The 25,813-nt window shown below is 37.6% G+C and overlaps 1 protein-coding gene across 1 annotated transcript in view; it reads right to left on the bottom strand.

Annotated features, from left to right (window-relative positions):
- YTHDC2 (YTH N6-methyladenosine RNA binding protein C2) overlaps window positions 1-25,813 on the bottom strand; it is a 71,550-nt gene that overhangs the window by 30,317 nt on the left and 15,420 nt on the right. Inside the window, exons 7-19 of the mRNA XM_047083466.1 lie at window positions 24,987-25,143; window positions 20,937-21,044; window positions 19,178-19,326; window positions 17,524-17,659; window positions 13,290-13,416; window positions 13,021-13,086; window positions 7,888-8,066; window positions 7,541-7,637; window positions 7,374-7,461; window positions 7,205-7,285; window positions 5,163-5,245; window positions 1,604-1,709; window positions 24-143 (exon numbers count right to left, since the gene is read on the bottom strand). Coding sequence (XP_046939422.1) covers window positions 24-143; window positions 1,604-1,709; window positions 5,163-5,245; window positions 7,205-7,285; window positions 7,374-7,461; window positions 7,541-7,637; window positions 7,888-8,066; window positions 13,021-13,086; window positions 13,290-13,416; window positions 17,524-17,659; window positions 19,178-19,326; window positions 20,937-21,044; window positions 24,987-25,143 — 1,497 coding nt within the window. The remainder of the gene's footprint in view (window positions 1-23; window positions 144-1,603; window positions 1,710-5,162; window positions 5,246-7,204; window positions 7,286-7,373; window positions 7,462-7,540; window positions 7,638-7,887; window positions 8,067-13,020; window positions 13,087-13,289; window positions 13,417-17,523; window positions 17,660-19,177; window positions 19,327-20,936; window positions 21,045-24,986; window positions 25,144-25,813) is intronic.

The raw sequence follows: 25,813 nt of genomic DNA, 5'->3' as shown, positions 1-25,813 counted from the left end.
GTGAAAACTATGAAGACACGAACCTTAAGCATGTGTACAGCATTTCTTACAATTAAAGCAGGTGGAGGTTCAGGAGCTTTCATTAGGAAATCGGCAATAGGACAATTAACTGGGGCTAACAGCTTAGTATGTAAACAAAGTTCCTGCAAATAAGAACAGCAAATAATGTTGAAATGCTGAAATTTATGGTGATTTTGTTTTTTAAAGAAATCATGGGAAACACAGTCCCCAAACCGACTAGCAGAGTCTCTGCTTAAAATGAACAGTAGAGGGAACCATGTCTTTCTATGAAAGACAAGCTCTAACCTTGCCCTAGGTGCTAGAACTTTAATATAATAAACACCCTCCATTACCTCCTATCAAGATTACCATTGCCCACACTGGCGATGTCTCCTCACACAGTTCTTATACATAACAGTAAGAGTTATTGTCCAGAAGTCTCTTTTTTTCCTTTACATTACATTCTAGAATCTTTTATCCGTTCAACAAAGTGCTTGCCAAGTGCTAGGGACTATGCAGCAAGTTGGGAGAAAAAGAAGATAGACAAGTGTCTGCCCTGGTGGATTTTTCATTGTGGGAAAAACAGAATAATGACACAATTAACTACTTAGTTACAATTTTTATAAATGCTGTGAAGGATACAGAGAACTAAAGAGGTAAAGGAAAATATTTAATCAAGTTCAGGAAAGGGCAGGAGGAGGCCATGGGAAGTCAAAGACAACATCTCTGGGGAACCAGCACTTAAACTTGGATGTAACGACTGAGTAGGAGGTAATTACCAAAGAAACAAGAGGGAGGATTCTAGGGAGAGCGGAGCACACAGAGGAAGCCCCTAATACAGAAACAAGGTGTGCTTGAGAAATTCGAACTACTGGTATGAGCAGAGAGAGAAGGAAAGACAAGATGTCAAAATTAAAACTAGAGACACAGGAAGGGCAGATAATTTAGGCTCCTGTTAAGAGTTTTGTATTTCATCCTAAGACCATAAGGCATGGAAAAGTGGGAAGTCATCCAGGTACATGAATACCAAAAACATGATCCAGTATCTCTGGAAATGGTTAGAAACCAGCATCCATCTCAGCACACCATAATCAAATTAATGTACTTCCGGTAGTTTTCCCTAGAAACTACAATGTCTGGCTGTTCTGTGAAGTGAGAAGACCTAAAGCAAAACAATAAAGGCCAGGAAATCTCAGCAGACTCCCTTCTAAACTACCATCGTAATCTCAGCATCTTAAACTGAGATTGTGGCATTATCTTTTGGACCTTAAATAATTTGTTTTCTAATCCTCAGTGAGAATGTGAAAGGTGAACACAATGTAGTCGTTAGACTTCTAAAATGTCGCATATAAAAAAAAGCATATTTATAAACTGTACCATAATTTAAATGCATTCAAGTAACTCTTTAAAATTTTAGAGGTTTATGGATTTTCTAGTATAGGAAAAAAATGTTAGGTACATAACCACCCTACATAATATACATTTTATAAGTTTGTTTTATGAGTTGATTATTTAAAAGTCCAACTAGTATAAGTTAAAATGGTCCTTTCTCCTCTGTCACCCACAAAAATAGCCTCTAATTTAGAGTTTCGTAAATTCCTACCTGTAGTGGCATTCTCAAAAGTTCTGGAGTCTGAAATTCCAACATATTCTGGAATCGGAGTCTGCTGAACAGCCGGAAACAAATTCCAGGTCTACATCTCCCTGCCCTTAAAAGTGAAAAAAAAAATTGAGATTCAAACAAGAAATGAAGACTATATCAACGAAACTATACAAGCAGTGTGCTAAGGAGACAGAGCAATGGACCAGGGTCAGGACATCTGAGTGCAAATCCCTACTGTGATACTCCTCCCCTCTGAATCTTTCCAGAAGGCACTTTACCCATCTGGGATTCATTTATAAAAATTCATGAATGACACCTACCTGATAAGCCTTCTAAGGAAATGATTAAAAAAAATTTTTTTAGGTAAGATACATATGAGACTAAAAATAAAGAAAAAAATACATGGTAATTTAAATTTCACCAGCTTTGTATATGTAAATGATGAATCACTGAATCCTACTGCTGAAACCAATATTGCACTGTATGTTAACTAACTAGAATTTAAATAAAAATTTGAAAAGAAAATAAATTTCATCAGCTTTACTGAACTGACACAAGCACTGTGCTCAGAGCTCAGTGCATATGCCACTGTTTAGAATTGCACAAAGCAGGCATTAAACAGCTCCCAGGGAGCGGCATCCCCACCACCCTCCCCGTCACCGTACAGACTTGTATCATTTTCTGGGAAGCAGCAGAAAAATATCTCGAAGAAAAGCAGTCTCTTTTCATTTCACCCACAGTCATCATGTCCGCTAATGGCAAGGCTGAGTATGCTAAATGAGAGAGATACAGAAATATCCCTACCTTGGCAAAGCTCACAATCCAGACCCCCAAACATAACTAACACACTGTTGTAGTTACAAAGTTACAAAAAATTAGACTCTGGACCACTGCTTCCTTCATCAGTACTTTCCTCACTATCAACCCATCCGCTTTCCCTCCTCTCCTGCCTCTTCTGAGATACCTCTGTCTTTTGCCAGTCCTTAAATGTTGATGTTCCTGTGAGGCTGGACCTCAGCCCTCTGCTCTCCTGCTCTACCCTCTCTCCCAAGGGGATCGTAATTATCCTCCTGACTTCAATTTCCATCCACTGAGATCTCTTCATCCTAACCCTACATTTACCCTTATGAAACCTTTTAGCCCCACTTAGGTTTTCCAGTCAAACTCAACACAACCAAAAGTTCATTCTTCTCCCCAACAGAACCACTATTCCCACTTTCCATGACGACGGCACCACCATCCACAAAATTTCTAAGACACCTGTATGACATCCTTGACTCCACAGTATTCCTTACCCCTTAGTATCTCCTGAATGAATTATCTACTTTATTTCTCCACTATCACAATCCACACTACTGTCATCTCTCCCTTATTTTAAATGCAAATATTAATGAAAGAGCCTCCTACTGGGTCCTCCTACCATCAGTTTTGTCTGTACCAACTCATTCTTCAAAGAGCTAAAAGAATATGATCATTGAGCCATCCTCTGGTTTATTAAGAAGAAAGACAGAAAACACAAAAGGGTCCTTAAGGACCTGTCCGCAACTTACCTCTTTCTGCTCTCTTCACCATTCTACTCTAAACTAAACTCCACCCAAACAACTTTCTTGCTCACGCTTTTCTTTAGGCCTTTGCGTAAGCCTTGCCTCTGCTAGAAAAGCCTTCCCACAATATCTTTTTTTTTTTTAACATTTATTTATTTTTGAAAGACAGAGAGCCACAACACCTCTTTATTCATATTTATCTCAGATTCTACCTTAACTCCTCTAGAAGCATAATCCAGTTGTAGCACAAATCACATAGTATTATCATTGCTTACTTTACTGGATTCCAAGAAGAACTACACCATTCCCCCCACCTCAAACTCTACTCATCAGGCTCTATTGATCATTGTATCCCTAACACTTGCACAGTGAAGGCTGTAAAAAAAAAAAAAAAAAATACCTGTTGAAAGAGATGACAAGAAAAATTTTTACAATTTCTGATTTTCATCCCTAATAATATACTATTAACAGCCTATAAACCTAGCTCAGTGTATCAAGCCACACCTTGTCATAAGAAAACAACTGATACGGTAATAGCAACAAGCCCTCAAGAACATCCTATGAAAGTATAAAGCACAGAAATAATGCATCCACCATCTTCAGCATATGAGGCACATCTTTAAAGTCAGTATCTGATGTTGTTCTATCAGTTAAAATGAAAGAAAAAAATCAGTCAAATGATTATCGAAAAATACAATACTTTTTTAATATTTTTTTAAAAAGAAAAAGTAACGCAAGCATGTTATTTATTTATTAAAATAAGTAACCAAGCTACAAAGCAATAAAATGAAAATTAAATCTCCTTCAAGAGCCCCACAAACCCACCTTCTCAGAGTCAACAATTGTTTTTTTAATGTTTCTCTCAAACTTGACAATGCATTTGTGCCTAAATATATACTGGGGCGCCTGGGTGGCTCAGTCGGTTGAGCATCAGACTTCGGCTCAGATCATGATCTCACGGTTTGTGGGTTCCAGCCCCGTGTTGGGCTTTGTGCTGACAGCTCAGAGCCTGGAGCCTGCTTCGGATCCTGTGTCTCCCTTTCTCTTTGCCCCTCCCCCACTCACACTCCATCTCTCTCACAAAAATAAACATTAAACTATATATACACATACATATATACATACACATATACATATTTAGCACAAGCAAATACTATTGGATGCACGTTCTACACCTTACTTTTTTCAATTAATAATATATTCTGAAAACCCATTCCACTATAAAAATACATACATCTACATCTTTCCTTTTAACACTTACCTAGTATACCATTGTGTGACTACAGCATAATTTATCTAACTACAATACTTCACTACTAATGGACACTACAATGTTCTCAGATTTTTCACTATTACAAACAATGCTGCAGAAAACATTCTTAAACACATCCCTGCACACAGTGCACAAGTATACTCGGGAAAAATTATGAGAAAGTGAATCCAGTGGCAAAGGGTAGATCTGGATCGACAGTTTCAAACTGTCCTCTGAAGAAGTCACACCAATTTACACTCCCATCAGCAAACCATGAAAGCTTACTGGCCTATACTTTTGCCAACTCTGTTGTATGTACTGTTAAACATTTTCATCAATGACAATCCGGTGATAAGCAAAAAATATTACCTCACTAATTTACATTTCTTTTGGCATATATGAGGTGATATATGTGAGGTTCATGTATTGGTCTTCGTGAATTGATTTGGAAGGGGTTTTTTTGCAAAATACAGAAATTAGTCCATTGTCCTATGAAGCAAATATTGAAGAGATTTTCCATTTAATTTTGTCTATGTTTCTTACATCTTCTGAGTATAGATTATACTAGGCAAAAAAATTTTAAATAAGCTGAATTCAACCTTTAAAAAAAGTATATTTTAAAATGGATTGCTTTACAAAAAATATAAAAATGAAGATTAACATGAAAATCTTAACATTTTATAGAAAGAATATATATTAAATATGTAATACATACCAAAATGTTTCCATTTTATAGGCAATTGAGTGAATGAATGTACATTACCTGCCTTTTCGTTGTATGGCACTAGCTTTGGAAATCCACACCATTTTTAACATTGTAACAAAATTCAGTGCATCAAAGGATTTCTGTAATTAAGTTTTCTTCATGTTAAAACTTTTATAAAAGGTGTTTAAGAAGAAACAGCAAGAAACATTATGAATATATTTTAACATGCCAAGTTTAATTTAAAGCCTCTTCGCCTGGGTGGCTCAGTCAGTTAAGCGTCCAACTTTAGCTCAGGTCATGATCTCGCAGTCTGAGTTCGAGCCCCGCCTCGGGGTCTGTGGCTGGCAGCTCAAAGCCTGGACCCTGCTTCAGATTCTGTGTCTCCCTCTCTCTCTCTGCCCCTCCCCTGCTGAGCGCGTGCTCGCTCTCCGTCTCTCTCACTCTCAAAAATAAATAGGGATGCCTGGGTGGCTCAGTCAGTTAAGCGACCCGACTTTGGCTCAGGTCATGATCTCACGGTTCATGGGTTCCAGCCCCATGTCAGGCTCTGTGCTGACAGCTCAGAGCCTGGAGCCTATTTTGGATTTTTGGATTCTGTGCCTCCCTTTCTCCCTGCCCCTTCCCTGCTTGTGCTCTGTCTCTCAAAAATAAACACTAAAAAAAAAAAAAAAAAAAAAAAGAATTTTAAAAAGAACCATTATTCCCTCCATACATCCTCAGATTCTAAAGCAAAAATTCACTATAGAGAAATACTTTAAAAAGAGTGGATTCCTAACTAGAATATATACTTAATCATTCAGTGACTTACACTTTTCCTTTCATAGGATAACTATATAGAGCAATTACAAATGCATTCTCATAATAGTTTAATTATAGGATCTTTAGAAAAAATAGTACCAATAGTTTTTATTAAAATGTCACATTTGTCAATTTTGTATGTAAAATAACTTCTGACACTATCATCATATTCTTAACTATGGTTTACTTGATAAATGATACCTATAGGAATTAATTTCTAAATTATTCAAAATTCACTTGTTCAGCTTTAGCTAATTTCAGGGCAATAAAATCTGAATTTTTATGGACTCACCATTCAGACTTTTAAAGATAATATTCATCATTATCCTCTTATAAAAAAACAAAATGTATTATCTCCTCTTTATAGCATCCCACTATAATGAAATGTCCAAATTTTATAATAAAATCTTGTGTTCTATAAGATATTCCTTAAAATTACTTTGAAAACATTATAAAGCAATTAATAAATTTTTTTCACATTAAAACATGATCATTTATATCCACTAGAACAGAGATCATTTGCTTTCCCCAACATAGATAGTATCTTTGCTTGAAAATCAACCACCTCTCACTTTCAACTCTTTCAGTAAAAGGACCTACCAAAGTTAAGGGCATTGAGAACTGCTGAGTATTCTAATGCTAAAGAAAATAAATGCTGTCTTTTATTTCTACTGGGTTGGCAGCAAATATTTTAGCCTTTGTAGAGAGTCTCTGTTGCAACTAATTCAAATCTGCCATCTGCAGTGTGAAAGCAGCCATAGTCAATAGGCAGAAGAGTGAACATGGCAGTGTTCTGACGGAATTTATTTTGATAAAAGCAGGTAATGGACCCATGTGTCCGCTATCATTTGCTGAACTTTAGTTTTGTCTGCTTCCTCTGAGTATGGTTCTCTCAAACTAAATATCTTTTGAGTATCTGCTACATGTGGAGCACCGGAGATTAAACACTGAACAGGAGGGACATGGTCCATGCCCACATGTAGAAGGAAAGCATACAAAATATGTAATCAAATTCCCACACTGTGACAAAATTTTCAGTGTAGCTAGCCAACCCTTTACTTTCTTCCTAATATTTAATCAGCAGAAGCTCATTTTTTTAATATAATTTGTTACACTAACTGGATCTTATATTCTGAACTGTTTAAAGTAAAATATTCACTTCAGAGAAATCAACGACTACTATGGTAAATTCAGGCAGAACCAGAGATTTTCCCACTAAAGTGAATTCTGCTTATAAAAGCATTTATTGGAATGTAACTTAATCTTCTTCATTTAAATAAAATACAATTCCTCCAACCTACCTCTTTCACCTTACCAGAATCAATAACAAAGACAACATCATTGACTGTGATGCTGGTTTCAGCAATATTGGTGGAAAGGATCTGCAAAATGGAATGTTATGTTACAGTTAATACGAAAACAGGACCAATGACTAATAAAATGGACAAAAGAAAATTTTATAAAGCTTACAATTTTTCGAACACCAGCAGGCGGGTTTTTCAATACCTTCTTTTGATCAGATGTTTGCATATTTGAATGAAGCATAAAGACTTGATATCTGTTGACAATGAAAGGGAAAATACACTATGGTACCTATCTGTTACTTAAAGCAGCAAATATAAAGCTTTAGCTTTTACCTGTGTGTGTTATCAGCAAACCGCTTGTCATCAAACAGGATACGATCCCGCAGTCCAACAATTTCATCATATCCAGGCAGGAAAATTAATATTGCTCCTTGGAGAAGAATAACGTTTTTAACAGTAAACCTCTGGTTTTACAAACCAGAACCAATCAACAGAACCATCTATAATGAACTCTATCACGTGTTTTTATGTACTAATAAACTGTGATACTTATGATGTTTAAGAGATTATTTATGTAATACTACCAATGGAATTACACAAAAATCTGTACACACAACATATTAATTTTGAAATCGAAGTATACACTGTTGTTCCAGTTATTTTAGACAGTAGTTATTTACCAGCATCGCAACCATGGCAGATATTGTATAGAAGGTGCATGATCAAATCCAAGTCTACTTTTTCATCATCAAAACTGTGATGATAAGCTTTCAGGAGCTCTCTGTCTTCTGCACTGAGGTCACTCCCATTTGTGTGTACCAGAGAACTTTCATCTAGATTTCCAAATTCCAGTGAAGCACTAGGAAAAAAAAGACAAAAACAACAACAACAAAAAAAACCCACAAACTCAATTTTCATCAAAAAAGAGTAATCCTTTAAGGCCAACAATTCCCATGATATCCTTCTTCAAATTTTAAATACACCCTAAAGAGGGTAAGTGATACTTAATGTCCCAGCTACAATTCATGTTTTGGTTTACAGTACATTACCCAAAGTAAAATTTGTCAGTAAGTGATTTTTGAAAACACAACCTGAAGACATTTCTCCAAAGACAATATACGAATGGCCAATAAACACACTGAAAAGATGTTTAACATCATTAGTCATCAGAGAAATGAAAATCAAAACCACAATGAATACCACTTCACACTCACTAGGAGGACTACAATTAAAAAAAGACAAGAAAGTAAATGTGGAGAGAGGGTGTGGAGAAACTGTAACCATCATACATTGCTGGTGAGAGCATAAAATGGTGAAGCCACTTTGAAAAAGAATGTGGCGGTTCCTCAAAATGTTAAACACAGTGTGACCACACGTCCCAGCAATTCCACTTCCACTGCTAGGTATATAAACAAGGGAAATGAAAATACATGTCCATATAAATATGTGTACACAAATGTTCATACCAGAATTATTGGTAAGAGTCAAAAAGTGGAAACCCAAATGTTCATCAATTGATGAATGGTTAAACAAATCGTGATGTATCCACAGAGTAGGTTATTAGTCAGAAAAAGAACACCTGCTACAACATGGATGAACCTTGGAACACATTTATGCTAATGAAAGAAGCCAATTAAAAAGACCAAGTATGATACCATTCCACTTAGATTAAGTATACAGAATAGACAAACCTACAGAAACAGAAAGTACACTAGGTGTCGAGAGCTGGAAGAGTTGCGTTTTTTGGGGGGAGACGGGTAATGAAAACGTTCTCAAAATTGATTGTGGTAATGACTGTGTAACATGGGTGAACTAACTCATGTGGTATGTAAACTTTACCATAATAAAACTTAAAAGACACAAATTTTCAATCATCATTTATATTTCAACAGGTTGTTCACTCTTATAAACAATACTCTGAAGAAAAGTCTATGTTAAAAAAAAAAAAACAAACCACAATTCTACAGGTACCAGCTTAACATGACTGCTAACTTGGTAATTCTATTCTAAAAGCAGATTGACTTCACTACTTTCCAAAAGCCCAGAATCAGCATAAATTAAGTAATTGCTTGCTTCTTCATCCTCTATATAAAAATATAAACTACTGCCATCACTTGTAACTATGAATAAGATTTCTAGGAAGTTCAGTTCAGCCCATTTCTCTTAAAGAGCTTAGCAGAAAATGAAGCCTGATCTCAATAGGGAAAATATTAAACTTAAAATTGTAGTATTTTAAATTTAAGATCCTTTTTCAAATACTCCAAGTTTTTTGGTTTTTTACTTCTTAACAGGTAAATGAGGAGAGGAGTATGTTCTTTGTTTAAAGCTCTAACTTCAAGGGAGCCTGGTTGGCTCAGTCAGTTGAACACCCAACTCTTGATTTCAGTTCGGGTCATGATGTCATGGTCGTGGGATGGAGCCCCATGTCGGGCTACATACTGGGTGTGGAACCTGCTTGAGATGCTCTCTCTCTTTCCCTTTGTCCCTCTCCACTAGCACTCTCAAAAAAAACCCACTAACTTTACATATCAATTATCAATAATCCAACACACATTTTATTAATAAATTGCATTTTAAATGTTTAAAATTGGTGACTGAGAATGTCATGATCTGTGGACTAAAAAGAAAGCCCAGGTAGCCAGGATAATTAGAATATTATCCAGATAACTCCTGTACTTGGTAATGTATAGTGTCTACTGAGATACTTCCTAGCACCCTAAGAAGCATTCAAAGTGGAGCATTCAAAGTATTAGCACTAAAAGGACTGCAAGTTCTGGGTGCTATTAACTGAAATGACAACAAATCCTGCCATTGCTAAGAACTTTGTCACTCTAAATGTCATTAGCATTTAATTAAAATTAAAAAGAAAAGACTAATTTCATACTTCAAACATACTTCATCTAATACCTGAGACTATATCTATAGAATTAAATACAAAAACCCAACTCATATAAAACATTTATATGTTCTTCAATAAAAGATGTTTTGATATATTTTAACTTCAAATTCCATTTTTTTCACTTTTGATTCTTACAGGTTGAAGACCGATAGATGCTATCCACGTATTACTAAACATGTCTTCTTCAGGTACCTTTTCCTTTAATAAAATATCTTTCTCTTTTCTTAAGATATCTAATCTAGGGGCGCCTGGGTGGCGCAGTCGGTTAAGTGTCCGACTTCAGCCAGGTCACGATCTCGCGGTCCGTGAGTTCGAGCCCCGCGTCGGGCTCTGGGCTGATGGCTCGGAGCCTGGAGCCTGTTTCCGATTCTGTGTCTCCCTCTCTCTCTGCCCCTCCCCCATTCATTCTCTGTCTCTCTCTGTCCCAAAAATAAATAAACGTTGAAAAAAAAAAAAAATTTTTAATAAAAAAAAAAAAAAAAAAGATATCTAATCTAAAATCTACACAATCTGGGGGCGCCTGGGTGGCTCAGTTGGTTAAGCGTCCGACTTCGGCTCAGGTTGTGATCTCGCAGTCCGTGAGTTCGAGCCCTGTGTCAGGCTCTGTGCTGACAGCTCAGAGCCTGGAGACTGTTTCAGATTCTGTGTCTCCCTCTCTCTTTGACCCTCCCCAGTTCATGTGCTGTCTCAGTCTCTGTCTCAAAAATAAATAAACATTAAAATCTACACAATCTGACCTAAATTTACCTAAAACCTTTAATTACCAAAATGAAGGCTTTGTTTCATAGGATTGTGAAAAGTATTGTCTGATTCTTCTTTTTTAAATCAAAATAGAATCAGTTAAGGAGGATCAGTAGCACAGGAGGTAGACTGCAGTAATAGAATTAATTAGGTAGCCCCCATGAAGGTAAGATTTAAACAAAGATATGTGTTCTGTTCCTATTTTATAACACATTGTTTCTCTTTCATGAATATTTTCTATTAGTTTTTGAAGTCTTCTTCTGGTCACTAACGCTTAGTCCCATCCAAGTTCCGGGTTTTTTGGTTACTATTGTTGTCTGTTGGATTGTGGGTGCTTTTTCCCCTCAAAGATTCCCAGTGATCAATCCCCAACATTTTGTTCATCTTTAAAGACAATGAAAAAAAAAAACAAAAACAAAACTCCATCTGCACAGGTGACAATTGCTGAGCTATCTAGTTTAAAGATGGTCATTTCGGGGCGCCTGGGTGGCACAGTCAGTTAAGCGTCCGACTTCAGCCAGGTCACGATCTCGCCGTCCGTGAGTTCGAGCCCCACGTCAGGCTCTGGGCTGATGGCTCAGAGCCTGGAGCCTGTTTCCGATTCTGTGTCTCCCTCTCTCTCTGCCCCTCCCCCGTTCATGCTCTGTCTCTCCCTGTCCCAAAAATAAATAAAAACGTTGAAAAAAAAATTTAAAAAAAAAATAAATAAATAAAGATGGTCATTTCACTGAAGGAATACCCAACCTTCTATAATTCTAATTCTTTTCCCTTGGCTTCGTCTGTTTTCCCAGGAAAGAATTCTCAAGTTTTCTGCTAAAGAACATAAGCTTCAAACAGGAAAAGGCAACAGGACAGCAGTGGAAGGGAGTGGATGGTACCTCAACTTTCAGTCTTTAGACTTTTCTGTTTGATGCCTCACTCCTACTCTCCCACTGTGCCTGGTACCTCCAAGTCCAACATGTCCGTGACTTTATTTTTTAATATACTTCCCACTTCCTGCAAAGGTGGGGAAGTGGTATCACCTGGTGGAGGGGAGAAGGGAATCTGGAATTCTAAATGTTCCTCATAGAGAATTTCAATCAATTCTGGGATTTTGGGGGGTTTTTTGTTGTTGTGTTTTTTGTTTTTGTTTTGTTTTTGGCCTTTTCTTTCACTGTTATTCAGAAGTAGTTAAGTGAGGGGCGCCCGGGTGGCTCAGACAGTTGAGTGTCCGACTTCAGCTCAGGTCATGATCTCACGGTTGACGAGTTTGAGTTCCGCGTCGACCTCTGTGCTAACACCTCAGAGCCTGGAGCCTGCTTCAGATCTGTGTCTCCCTCTCTCTCTGCCCCTCCCTACTCACGCTCTGTCTCTCTCTCAAAATTAAACATTAAAAAAAAAAAAGATTCATTTAAAAAAAAAAAGAATTAGTTAAGTGAGCCTCTAAGAAGCTAAAATGAATCTGTTTCTCACTGGCATTTCCCTCTGTGGGCACTCAGGTTTCAGTTTTCTCAGCTCTGCCACGTCAACCAGCACCGATCCACTAGCCTTCTAGTACCCAAAAATTTACTAATTTCTTTGATCAGTTGCTATGACCTCTTCCAATCTCTTTCACTTTATTAGCTTGAACATTCCTTCTGTACCATTTCAACGAGGTTTTGTGAAAATGCAGATAAATTACATGTGTTCTAGCTACCATGTTTAACTGGAAATCCTTCTGTTTTTCAAAATAAAATAAATTATTACAGCATAGTGGATCTTACCGGCACCCTACAAAAAATTTTTTTTTCCTTAGAATTCCTTAGAATTCAAAAACCAACAGCAAAAAAAAAAAAACAAAACACAAAAGAAAATCTCTGAATAAGAGACTATATAGTCTACAGCATCATACTGATTTTCACAGCTCAGCTTTTAAAAAAGAAGTTAGGGGGCACCTGGGTGGCTCAGTCAGTTGAGCGTCCGACTTCAGCTCAGGTCCTGGTCTTGCGGTTTGGGAGTTCAAGCCCCACGTCGGGCTCTGTGCTAACAAACAGCTCAGAGCCTGGAGCCTGCTTCGGATTCTGTATCTCTCTCTCTCTCCCCCTCCCCTGCTCATGCTCTGCCTCTGTCTCTCAAAATGCATAAATGTTAAAAAAAAAATTTTTTTTAAATAAAAAAGAAGTTAGGGTTAATTAAGCACAAAATAAAGTTTTACCTGTAAGATTCCAGAAGATCCACAATTTCAGTCTGTCCAAAGTGTTTAGCCCAATCTAAAGCCATCCTGCCAAAATTCAAAGATATCAAACTATTAGAAAAATGATGTTTTCAAAATTATAAAACTAGTCACATTATTCATTCACCCATTAGAGATATTCCAGCAATTATTATAGAACAGCTTTTAACATAAAGACAAACGTAAGAAATCAAAGACAGTATGTGTAGCTGGACCAAGACATATAAAGAACGGATGCAGTTTACAATTACCAGCCATTTGACGCTTTACTGTGCACGTTGGCTCCCATGCTAATTAACTGCTCTACTTGACTTGAAAAACCTCGTCCAGCAGCAACCATCAGAGCTGTTGCACTGGTTTCGCTATGCCTATAATCAACTAAAAACAGGAAAAGATAAATATAGGTTACATTTCCAAATTTTTTAAATCGTTTTAATTTTTTTTAAGTTAAATGAAAGAAATAAATGACTGTCAGGAGAATTCACTTGGGACTTTGCGCCTTAACCCACTACATGGTAACAGTATTACATAACCTTAACTCAGATCATCCAAGGAGATGTCATTCATATGCTTTTAATATAAACACAATGGAGGAGGGGCGCCTGGGTGGCTCAGTCAGTTGAGCATCCAACTTTTGACTTCAGCTCAGGTCATGATCCCAGGGTCACAGGATTGAGCCCCATGTCAGGCTCCATGCTGAGTGCAGAGCCTGCTTGGGATTCTCTCTCCCTCGCCCTCTGTCCCTCTCCCCCACTCACACTCTCTCTAAAAAAATAATAAATAAATAAACAAACAAACAAATAAATAAATAAATAAATAAATAAAAATAAATGATGGAATAGGGACAATCATTTGGAAGGCAAGAGAAGGAAAGATAGTTGTTAAGCTGTCTTAAGCTCACCATGATAATTAAAACAGAAGACGAAAACTAGTAACTTGCAGAACCCTTAAATAATTTTCCTAAGCCTGGATATGTCTTAATCATCAGATGACAAAATACAAAGAATTAAAAAGTTAATGTTCATCATCAACTGGTAATGAATGCTTAAAAGTGCAAATGCAAAGTTCAAGACCATTTTTTGTTGTTCTTTCATTTTGTTTTCATTCCACCATTCCAGGCTGTTACTTACTGAGATGTTTAATGGAAATAAAGCATTGGCAGAAAGTTTACAAACCATAAAATTCCTCCATGAGAAAAACAAAGTTCTATTGAGTTTAAGTTCTTTCCTAGAATATATGTCTCAAGGAATGCAATATAATAAAATTGCTTAGCACCAGTTTGCTTAAATTATAAAACTGGTAATTTCAAAAATAAAGAATCACTGGGGGGGGGGAACCTCTGCAGTAAAATTTAAGATAATTACAAATGGAAAATTTTAGATACCCAATTATTCTCATTGTTTAATAATACTCTACAACATGGTAACCATTATTAATACAAATCAATGGTTCTTAAGATGGGGAGGAGGACTCAGAAGAGAATTACCTCAAGCTTCTTATTTCTAAAAGCACAGATAGGCATGATTTACTCTAGATTCAGAGTCGGTAAGTCTGGGATGGCCAGGCACACGCATTTTTAAAAAGGTCTGAAAAGATTATGACCTATACTCACTGTAAGAGAATTACAGCTTCAACTGAATAGTCGTTTGATAGCCCTGGAGAACAGAACCAAAATGTGTATATTTTTGAGCAGCAGGTACGAATAAGTATGTATTTTCACCAGCAGGGTATTAATAAGTATCCAACAATTCCTTAGTACTCCTCTCTTCAAGAGGCAGAGCCTAATTCCATTCTCCTAGAGTAAGAGCTAGACTACGTAACTCACTCTAAAAGGTACCTACAGCTTCCTGCTTGCTTTTTCTCCTTCTCTTTTGATCACTCACTCTGAAAGAAGCCAGCTGTCACATCCTAGGAAGAATAAGACAGCCAGCCCTATGAAGAGGTCCACATGGCAACGAACTGAAGCCTTATGCCAAAAGCAGAGATGACTGGAGGCCTCTTGCCAAGAGCCACCTCAGCGAGCCTCCTCGGAACCAGATGCTCCAGTTCCAGTGAAACCTTCAGATGACCAAACCCCTGACAACAGCTTCACTACTGTCACTAGGAGCCAGAACCACTCAGTTTTGCCACTCTCAGATTCTTGATTCTCAGAAGCAGTGTGAGATAATAAATGTTTCAGGTTGCTAAGTTTAGGAATGATTTGTTATGCAGCAATAGGTAACTAGGACAATAAGCATGACAAAGAATGCCTACATCTTACTAATTACCAGCTGCTTCCACAGGATCACATGGAGAAACTGACAACATTAAAAAGAAACCTATGAAGCCCAGGGTCTCCTGGATTACATGAAGTATTTTCAACTCTGGTGCCAATTAAGGATTGAGATTTTAGAAGAAAAATAAAAAGACAGGAATTCAATAACTGTTCAAAGAATTACTACAACATTTTAGTTTGCTTCACACAGCTTAAAATACTAGCATAGCGCACTCTAGAAAATGTCCAGTGACACTTTTATAAAGATGCAGGACCTGGATGCATAGGATGATGACATCCAAGTAATAGTATACACTAAAGAAATATCTAGGATGAAGGTCAAGAATAATACATTAATGCTTCATAAATATTTTAAGGCAACTTGCCTCAGAGTTCAAATTTTCCTAATTTTCAGGTAAGATGGCAAGGCATTTCTCTTTTGGAGAAAAAAAGATTGCCAGAAAACTGGAGATGAACAAATGTTCACATTTCCAAATACAAAAAGTTACTTTTCAAAATACAGATAATTTATTTTTTTAATGACTGATAAACTGGAAAAAAAAAGTAGATCAAACTAAATTTACAAAGATCTTCATTTCCTTAAGAGGTCTGTTAGATTAGTACATTATGGAATTATAACCATTTGAACAACTACACCTAAATATTGACCTAAAGCCTCTTCTAGCATACATAGCACATGGTCATTGACCCAGGCCTTCTGAGCTAATAAACTGAGAAGGTTTATTAATACACTAGGTAACAATTAGAACTGGGTGGCAGGGGCGGGGGGAGGGGGGTTGTTAACCAAAACCAATGGGCCAAATCTAATTATGAGATTTAAAAACTCAAAAAAAATAAAAATAAAAAAAAGCAGAACAACATGTAAATGATAGGGGGCATTCACTTAACAAAATCCCATGTTAAAAAAAAAAAAAAGAGAAGAACTAGAAGTTTTAAAGGTGATATGAATCACTAAGACAATGTGGTTGGCAACGAGATATACTAACCATAGGCTGAATTGATGTAAGTAAAGAGTAAAGATTTTTAGGCTGATTGACCTACTGTACCTGAAGCTAGTCACTAAGAGACAATAAGTATTTAAAGCTATGACTAGATGAGAACCACATAAGAAGTCCGTGTAAATTGAAGCAAGGCCTAAGGACTGAGGCCTGGGCCACTGCATCTTTAGAGGTCAGGAAAAGGGAAGATTCTGCGAAGGAAACCAAGAAGTTCCAGCTGGAATAGGATAGGCTGATTGAAGGAAATGTTTCAAGAAAGGAGTGATCAATAATAATAATAATAACACTGAGAAGTTTAGTTGAGGGGATAAACCACTTGACATCTAAATCATTTCCAGTACTGACTCTCTGGCCTTTCATTCTGTCTTTTGCCTAGAAGGCTTCAGAGTTCTGAAACTCACCTCTGGTTACCAACAGTCACTATAATCAACTAACAAAATCAGGCTAGGTCATTATGAAAACATATCACATGACATAAAGCATGTGCATGTGAATGAGTACTTGAGCTTATATAACTAACGGTATGTTAAAATTCATCACTTACTAAATACAAAATCTAGAGCAAAGTTATCAATCTTTTTTTTCCTTCCTTTTTTGAAATCACAAATTTCAAAAAATCGAAGATATTCCCTTGGGAGGAAAGGAACATGTATTGATGGGTACAATATATATACAGAAATATGGGTACAATATATATACAGAAAAATACCTCTGCACATAACTGCACATATATTCACAGACCCCCACATAGCTATTCTGAAGACAACTAGATTAAGAATCTCTGATTTAGGGGCACTCGGGTGGCTCAGTCGGTTAAGCGTCCAACTTCAGCTCAGGTCATGATCTCACAGTTCATGAGTTCGAGTACCATGTCGGGCCCTACCCTGACAGCTCAGAGCCTGGAGCTTGCTTCAGATTCAGTGTCTCCCTCTCTCTCTGCCACTCCCACTCCCCCGCCCCACTCATGTTCTGTCTCTCTCTCTCTCAAAAATTAACATTAAAAAAAAAAAAAGAAGAATCCCTAATTTAACACAATATTTATTCTACTATGCTAATAAGATCTTGATTTGCCCATTTGAAATAAGTACTCCAAAAGAACAAATTATTGGTTGTGAACAACAAATGTAGTACATACATTCTGAATTAAACTACATTTCCACCATAAATAACTGTAAGAGTAAAAAAAAATATTTTTTAAGAAGTTATACATACCGCTAACATTTTCAGTTAAAATAAGGTGAAAGACCTGAGCGAAGGCATCGACATCTTTATGTAGCCATATGTCAGAAAGACAAGCATCCATTTCCTTTATTAACCATGGTTCAAGGCAATTCACATCTTTTTCTGTCTTTAAAAAACAAAACAAAAGCAGAGGTTATAAATTACCTGACAGCTTAACCTTCGCTTGCAAAGAATATGAGATGACACAATGGCCACAAGAACTATTAACCACATATAATATAATAGCACAGGCTTTGACATAAAAGTTTCTCATCTGAACACACACACTCCACTTACAATATCGTATCTTGTTCTTACATTTATCTTTCATCTGAGAATGAGTTTGTAACCAAAGGAGCATGATTCAGTCTAAATATTACCTAAGTGTGTTTCTAGCAAAATGTTGCTAAATATACTTGTACACCAGTGGTTCTCTCTCCCAGCTGCACATCAGAGGGGCCAACACTGGTGTATTTCAACACTGATGCCAAGTTCATGAGAACCTCTGCTGGTGGAGGCAAGATTCCATAAGGGCTTTAAAATAAGTTCCTGAGGTGATGCTCATGTGCAACCAGGCTTAAGAAACACTGATTTAATGGTCAAAAGGCTATTCACTGAACCAAATGCACCTGCATATGTACCTTCTCATGCTCAAAACAGTTAAATTCTTTTTCCAAAAAGTGCATAGGCCCAGCAATATTTTGCATCACACTAATCACCAGTGCCTTTTAAAGAATTCTAAACCAGAATTAAAGACCAGAAGGGACCTAGGAAATCAGCTAGTTCCAGTTTTCAACCTGGATTCAAACAGTTTCAATGGAACCCAAGGTAGCAGAAGCCCCATGTAGGGATGGGAGTGGACAGTAAAGACGAGCAGGCAGGGCTTCTACAAAATATTTCATTTGTAAAACATTCTGTGGCAAAATAGAAAAAAGAAAAGCAGAAGAAAAGAATAAACTGAGGTCTACAGCAGGTAACTGATTTTATAAAGTCACATAGCTGGTTGGTTGTAGAAACAACACCAGTATTGACTATGGGCTCTAATATCAAAAGTTTTTTCTCAATTTTCTCTTAACTGAACTTATCTGTGTTACATTGTTCAGCTCACAGGTTCTTAAACTTTTGAGATGGTAGGGGCACCTGGGTAGCTCAGTGGGTTAAGCATCCAACTTTGCCTCAGGTCATGATCTTGCGGTTCGTGGGTTCGAGCCCTGCACTGGGTTCTGTGCTGACAGCTCAGAGCTTGAAGCCTACTCTGGATTCTGTGTCTCCCTCTCTGTTTCTCCCCCACTCATGTTCTGCCTCTTTCAAAATTAATAAACATTAAAAAAATTTTAATAAAAAAAACTTTTGAGATGATAAAATATCAGGCAATGATAACATATATCCATAATATCTGTATTGTCTTCAAAAAAATCAGAGAAAATATTGAAATAATTTAAATTCATATAAAACAATAAAAAATGTTGCATTATTTGCCAAAAAAAGTGTGTTAGAAAGTTTTTCTGAAAAATGTGTTGTAGCCTAAGATAAACTAAGAGAATTACACTGTAATAATTCAGTAACATATTATAATCTCGTAAGATGTTCTTTAAACTACACAATTTTCACTCAAAATATCAGTGTGAAATCAACAAGGTCTTACCAACTGGCTGAAGACAGCATCACCACCATCATCCAACAAATCATACTCTTCAGTCACATTCGGAACAGTTCTCTGCCTCTGAGACTCAGGCTTGAATGTATTCTCTTGAGCCGAATACCATTCTGTAAGAGTAGTTTGTTGCTTCTCTTCTAAATTAGTAACAAAAATAACAACAAAAAAGTACACAAATGCTTCACGTTGGGGAATATATTGTGCTTTTAAAAATTAAGTGAATCTGAAAATACTTCAAAGTTGGCTTTATTTTTTCAAAATACATTAATGAGAAACATCCAGTAATGTTTATGCTTAAATACATCATCTAGGGGCGCCTGGGTGGCGCAGTCGGTTAAGCGTCCGACTTCAGCCAGGTCACGATCTCGCGGTCCGTGAGTTCGAGCCCCGCGTCAGGCTCTGGGCTGATGGCTCAGAGCCTGGAGCCTGTTTCCGATTCTGTGTCTCCCTCTCTCTCTGCCCCTCCCCCGTTCATGCTCTGTCTCTCTCTGTCCCAAAAATAAATAAACGTTGAAAAAAAAAAATTAAAAAAATAAAAATAAAAAAAAAATACATCATCTATTCCACGTTATTGGTGAGAAGTTTATTTCTAAGTCAGTCCAAATTTCAAGAAAACTATTTGAGCCATACTATAAATATTGCTTAAAACAATGACTAATATTCAAACAGCACTTTGTAGAAAAACAATTCATTGAACTTCTACCACCATGCCAGTTGTTTGAGGTACAAGTGATCTACAATTTTCACCTTCAAAAGCTTAGAGATCTACTAGTTTTATGATCTACATATGAAATAGGAATTGCTAATTCCTACTGCTTTTATTCAAGTGGAGAATCCAAAGAACTTAAGATTCTTGTCCAAGGTCACACAGACTAAACAAAGGAAGCAAAGCTTGAAGCCAAATCTCATATCGCGAATAATGAAGTTAAAAGTAAGCAAGAAGAAGGGCGCCTGGGTGGCTCAGTAGGTTAAGCGTCCGACTTCGTTAAGCGTCCGACTTCGGCTCAGGTCATGATCTCACTTAGTGAGTTCAAGCCCCACGTCAGGCTCTGTGCTGACAGAGTGGAGCCTGGAGCCCGCTTCAGATTCTGTGTCTCCCTCTCTCTCTCTCTGCCCCTCCCCTGCTCATGCTCTCTCTCTCTCTCTCTCAAAAATAAACATTAAAAAAAATCGGAAAAAAAAAAGCAACCAAGAAGAATCTCACCCTAACTCCAAAGCTGAGATATACTGTAAGTCGTGATTAAGAGATGTATTAATGGGCAAATAACACTAAGTTGTAAGCACAGATGCAATTCATAACGAAATCAAGATTTGAAAACCTGGCATTTGTATCACAGATGAACCTGTTACTACTCACATGCCACTCCCTTCAACGCCTCCTGCCTACTCCCCATCCGGGTCCTGTGCAATGTGCTGTGGCGGGTCGCATTCTTACCGTATGCGGCATGTCAAACACTCGGCAGCACATAGTCTTCGGCCTCCTTAAAACAGTGGCTGCATCTCTGGATACAGACACACTCACCCTCCTCCACCCCAGCATCCACTTTCAATTCCTCTCTATAGATGATAATTTATGGACATAAACCACCACGTAGCAGGTACACTTAGGACCAAACTCTAATATGATTTTATACAATTACGTGCAAGGGAAAAATACTTTCAAGTGTCCTTGTACCTCCACAGGATAAGACCAAAAACTTAGTATTAGTAGTACTTTTGTTTTAAATTTGTTTGATAAAAAGCTTACCTCGTTGTTTTTCCTTTTTGTATTTTAACATTTCTTTGTTTGTGTATCCAGTAGTTCTTAAGATGTCTTCCAGAAACATTTCTTTTACTTCAAAAGGTCTTCCCTGTACTAAATAATAGGAATACTTTAAAGACTCAGTTTGCATCACAGGGACGATGCACATAAAAACATGAGAATCCTGAGTTAATGAACTGGAGTATAAAAATCCAAAAGCAATTCCAAAGGTCAAGTGATCCCCATGATATTGTCATGTCATTATATTTAAATATAATTCTGATTTTCATTTTACAGAACTGCTCATTTGCTTGTCTTTTCTAGGGTTTACTATCTACTTATCCTGTGTCTGTCATCATGGCAGACCCCAGGAATACAAATCATAAGCAGAAACACAGCTGCCTCCTACTCTCTTGAAGCTTACACACTAGAAAGGGAGACAAACATTAATCCAATAATCCAGAATATAAATGTGAAAACAGAGTTGTAATAAATCCTCCCAGAGAAAAGCACAGGATACCATCACATAATAGGGGATTTGAATGAGTCAAGAAAACCATCCTCTCAGAGAAGATGAGGACCAAGAGAAGGGATAAATGAAATACTAACCTGTATAGTATTTATAGAAGAAATATACAATGAAGAAAACAAAAGCACATGCAAAGATGCTATGATGGGAAAGAGTATGATGTCTTCAAGAAACTAATTGGCCAAGCAAACTGGAACATGGTGGGAGATGGGGAGTAAAGAGGGGTTGTAGTTTGAGATGAGGCAGGAGAAACAGGTGAGCCTTATTAAGGATTTAGGTCTTCATCCTGAGGTAATGGTTATCCAAAGTTTAAGCTCAGCAGAGTGCTCAACATCCTTAGAATTCCAGGTCAGAAAAGACCACTCTGGCTGCAGTAGATAACACAGATTTAAATTTTTTTTTTCAACGTTTATTTATTTTTGGGACAGAGAGAGACAGAGCATGAACGGGGGAGGGGCAGAGAGAGAGGGAGACACAGAATCGGAAACAGGCTCCAGGCTCTGAGCCATCAGCCCAGAGCCCGACGCGGGGCTCGAACTCACGGACCGCGAGATCATGACCTGGCTGAAGTCGGACGCCCAACCGACTGCGCCACCCAGGCGCCCCGATAACACAGATTTAAAAGAGAGCAGAGGAGAAGCACCTGGATGGCTCAGTTGGTTAAGCATTGGACTTTGGCTCAGGTCATGATCTCATGGTTCATGGGTTCAAGCCCCACATCAGGCTCTGTGCTGGCAGCTCAGAGCCCGGAGCCTGCTTTGGATTCTGTGTCTCCCTCCTTCTCTGTCCCTCCCCTGCTTATGTTCTCTCTCTCTCTCTCTCTCTCTCTCAAAAATAAACAAACATTAAGGGGCACCTGGGTGGCTCAGTCAGTTGAGCGTCTGACTTTGGCTCAGGTCATGATCTCACAGCTCATGAATTCGAGCCCCACGTCAGGCTCTGCTGACGGCTCGGAGCCTGGAGCCTGCTTCAGATTCTGTGTCTCCCTCTTTCTCTGCCCCTAACCCACTCACATTCTGTCTCTGTCCCTCTCAAAAATAAATAAACATTAAAAATAAATAAACATTAAAAATTTTTAAAAATAAAATAAATAAAAGAGAGCAGAGGAATGGGGGTGCCTGGTTGGCTCAGTTGGTTAGGCATCCAACTCTTGATTTCGGCTCAGGTCAGTTATGACATCAAGCCCCGTATCTACGCTGACAGCACGGAGTGTGCTTGGTATTCTCTCTCTTCTCTCTCTGTCTTTCCCCCACTCTTTCTTGTGTGCATACGTGCACTCTCTAGATAGATAGATAGATAGATAGATAGATAGATAGATAAGAGAGCAGAGGGGATGGAAGCGACCAGGTTATCATCTGATAATTCAAGTAAAAGAGAACAATATTTGAATAAAACTGGTGATGATAAAAACGGACAAGAGACAGACTCCAGAGATAGGAAGCAAAATACACAAAACTCAGCATTAAATTGGTTATGAAGGAATGATATGAAGGGTCAACCATGTTTCTTAGATGTCTGGCGCACAAAACCGGATAGATGATGAGGTCAATCTCAAAGGTAACAAGCAAAGCTAAAAGCAACAGACTGGCTGGTGGGAGCTGGGGTTTGGTTTTAGACATGTCAAATGTGAGGTGACAAAACGAGCTTTCAACTAGCAGATGTATAAGTTTTGTAAGAAAGACTGGTTTGTGATGTAGGTGATTAGGTTGATGGTATGATTAACTAAAACGGACAACACAGATTTTTTTTTAATTTTTTTTTTTAACGTTTATTTATTTTTGAGACAGGGAGAGACAGCATGAACGGGGAGGGTCAGAGAGAGAGGGAGACACAGAATCTGAAACAGGCTCCAGGCTCTGAGCTGTCAGCACAGAGCCCGACGCGGGGCTCGAACTCACGGACCACGAGATCATGACCTGAGCCGAAGTCGGATGCTTAACCGACTGAGCCACCCAAGCACCCCAACACAGATTTTTGTAGAAGAGATTAAATATTTAGGTTGGGACATATTAGAAATGAGCTGCTTATAAGACATCAAAGCCCAAAGCTCTGGAAAACAGTTTGAATTAGAAACAAAGATTCAGGGAGCCCCTGGCTGGCTCAGTTGGTAGAGCATGGGACTCTTGATCTCAGGGGGTCATGAGTTCAAGCCCCACTCTGGGCATAAAGCTTACTTAAAGAAAATGTTCAAAATAAACAAAAAATAAACAGAAACAAAGATTCAGGGTCCATGAGTATAAAAAGAAAGTAGAAGCCACAGGCATGAATGAGAGCTTCCAGGGAAACTACCTGTGCATCTCCAGTACCTAGTAGAGTACAGCACAGACCAGGAAAGAAGAGGAAAACAAAGGAAGGAAGAAGGAAGGGAAGATGAATGAGAAAGAAGGAAAAAAAAAAAAGGATCAAGGGAATAATCCCAAAGAATACCAATATATAAGCACCATGCAAAAGAGAAGCCCACCAAGGAGACCATGAGGGTACAAGTGCTAATGCAGAATTAGGAGACAGTGTTGTCAAATAAATTCTGGGATGTGAGCATTTCACATACAAAAAAGAGGGGCCAACCATGAGAAATATGGAAAATTTAAGTAAGATTTTTGTGGAAAATTTAAATAGTAGGCTTGGCAATTATATCAGTATCAAAACAATACTGGTAACAATACATGAATGAACAGCCCCATACACTACAGAAATATAAATCATTTCAGCTCTTTGAAAAAGTAAAATGGCAAAAGCTGTCAAAATTAAAAACAGATACACTCTTTTACTCAACAATTGTACTTTCAGGAATCTATCCCTAGAAATAAGAGCACCAGTATATAAGGATATACATACAGGATGTTTATTATAACACTGTTTATGGAGTGGGGATGAGCAGAGTCTAGAACCAATCTGAGTGTTCAAAAATAAATGGTTAAATCATGGTACATTCGTATTATGAAATATTAAAATAGCTGCTTAGGGGCTCCTGGGTGGTTCAGTCGGTTAAGCGTCTGACTCTTGGTTTCAGCTCAAGTCATGACCTCACGGTTTGTAAGTTCGAGCCCCGCATAGTGCTCTGTGCTGACAGCATGGAGTCTGCTGGGGATCCTCTGTCTCCCTCAACCCCTACACCTCCCCTGCTCACTCGCTCTCTCAAAATAAATAAACATTTTTTTAAATAAAAAAATCATATTAAAAAAAAGTACACAGGAAGTAAACACAGGAGTGTAGACTGCTCTTTTCAAGGAGTCTAGCAATAAAGGGGAAGCTGTAGGACAGAATTTAAGGAGGATACAGGACCACAATAAAGCACATTTCCTTTTAAGAATGAAAAACTGCCTCACAACACAATATCAACGAGTATAGGTGGAAAAGGAGAGGATGGAAATATATACAGATGAATGATTAGGAGGCAGGTCTCAGAGAAAACAGAAATGGATGCACTCTACTTCAGAACATTCCCCAATTCCTATTACAATAAATATAATCATGCCAAAAGTATACTTTCATTAAAATCCTAGAAGAAATCTGACAATTTAACTTACTATAGATCACTGGGCAACTTCCAAAATATCTTATAAAAAGATTTACATCCAAGGCGGCACTAGAAAGAATAAGTTTCAAAGTTGGGTGCTTTTGCAACAGATCTCTTAACTTTGTAAGTAAAAAATCACTAAATCGATCCCTTTCATGTACTTCGTCCTGCAGTAAACAAAAAATAAAACCATGGAATAGTTAAAACATTATGGATGACTAAGCCTTTAAAATTATGGGGCTGCTGGGTTTTATAGTAATTCAAATTAAATGTGAACAAGGCCAATTGGTACTCGTGAAAGTGTTGTATTATGGACAATTCAGAAATAATCAGACATTAACAACCAACTGAAACAAAGCACTGCCTCTTAACATAATATAAAAGACATACAAACTACAACAAATTCGGAATTAGTGGAGTCTAATTTAACATACTTTTGATAAATATAGAATCTACTTAAACATGCTTCAATTAGCATCAGGGTACAGGTGCGCCCTTTGGTTTGAATGAACAAAACTAATAAGTTTTCTAAAGCTGCTTATTGCAAGCTTCTAAAACTTAATCGAATTGTTTTCTGACACAAACTGGATAAAAGCTTACAACTTTTTAATAAGGTGGTAATTCATCTACTTCATCAACAGCTACTTAATTTAGCAGCTTAACTATGAAGTTAAATGACTATAAAGCGAAGACTGGGAAATACATATTAGCCAAAGGTGGAATCAGATGACTAAGCAGAGAGAGAAAAAAAACAAAATTTTCACCCCATTCTGAGGAACGCTAAGTAGTTGTATCATTTTCACATATAAAAAGCACTTTTTGAAAATCTACCTATAC

This window comes from Lynx rufus, unplaced genomic scaffold (genome assembly GCF_022079265.1).
Source record: "Lynx rufus isolate CCGP_SWC_20201006 ecotype Redwood Valley unplaced genomic scaffold, mLynRuf1.p SCAF_1, whole genome shotgun sequence".
Taxonomy (NCBI): Eukaryota; Metazoa; Chordata; class Mammalia; order Carnivora; family Felidae; genus Lynx; species Lynx rufus.
The sequence above is the reverse complement of the archived record's forward strand: the minus strand, read 5'-3'. Positions and strand labels throughout refer to the sequence as shown.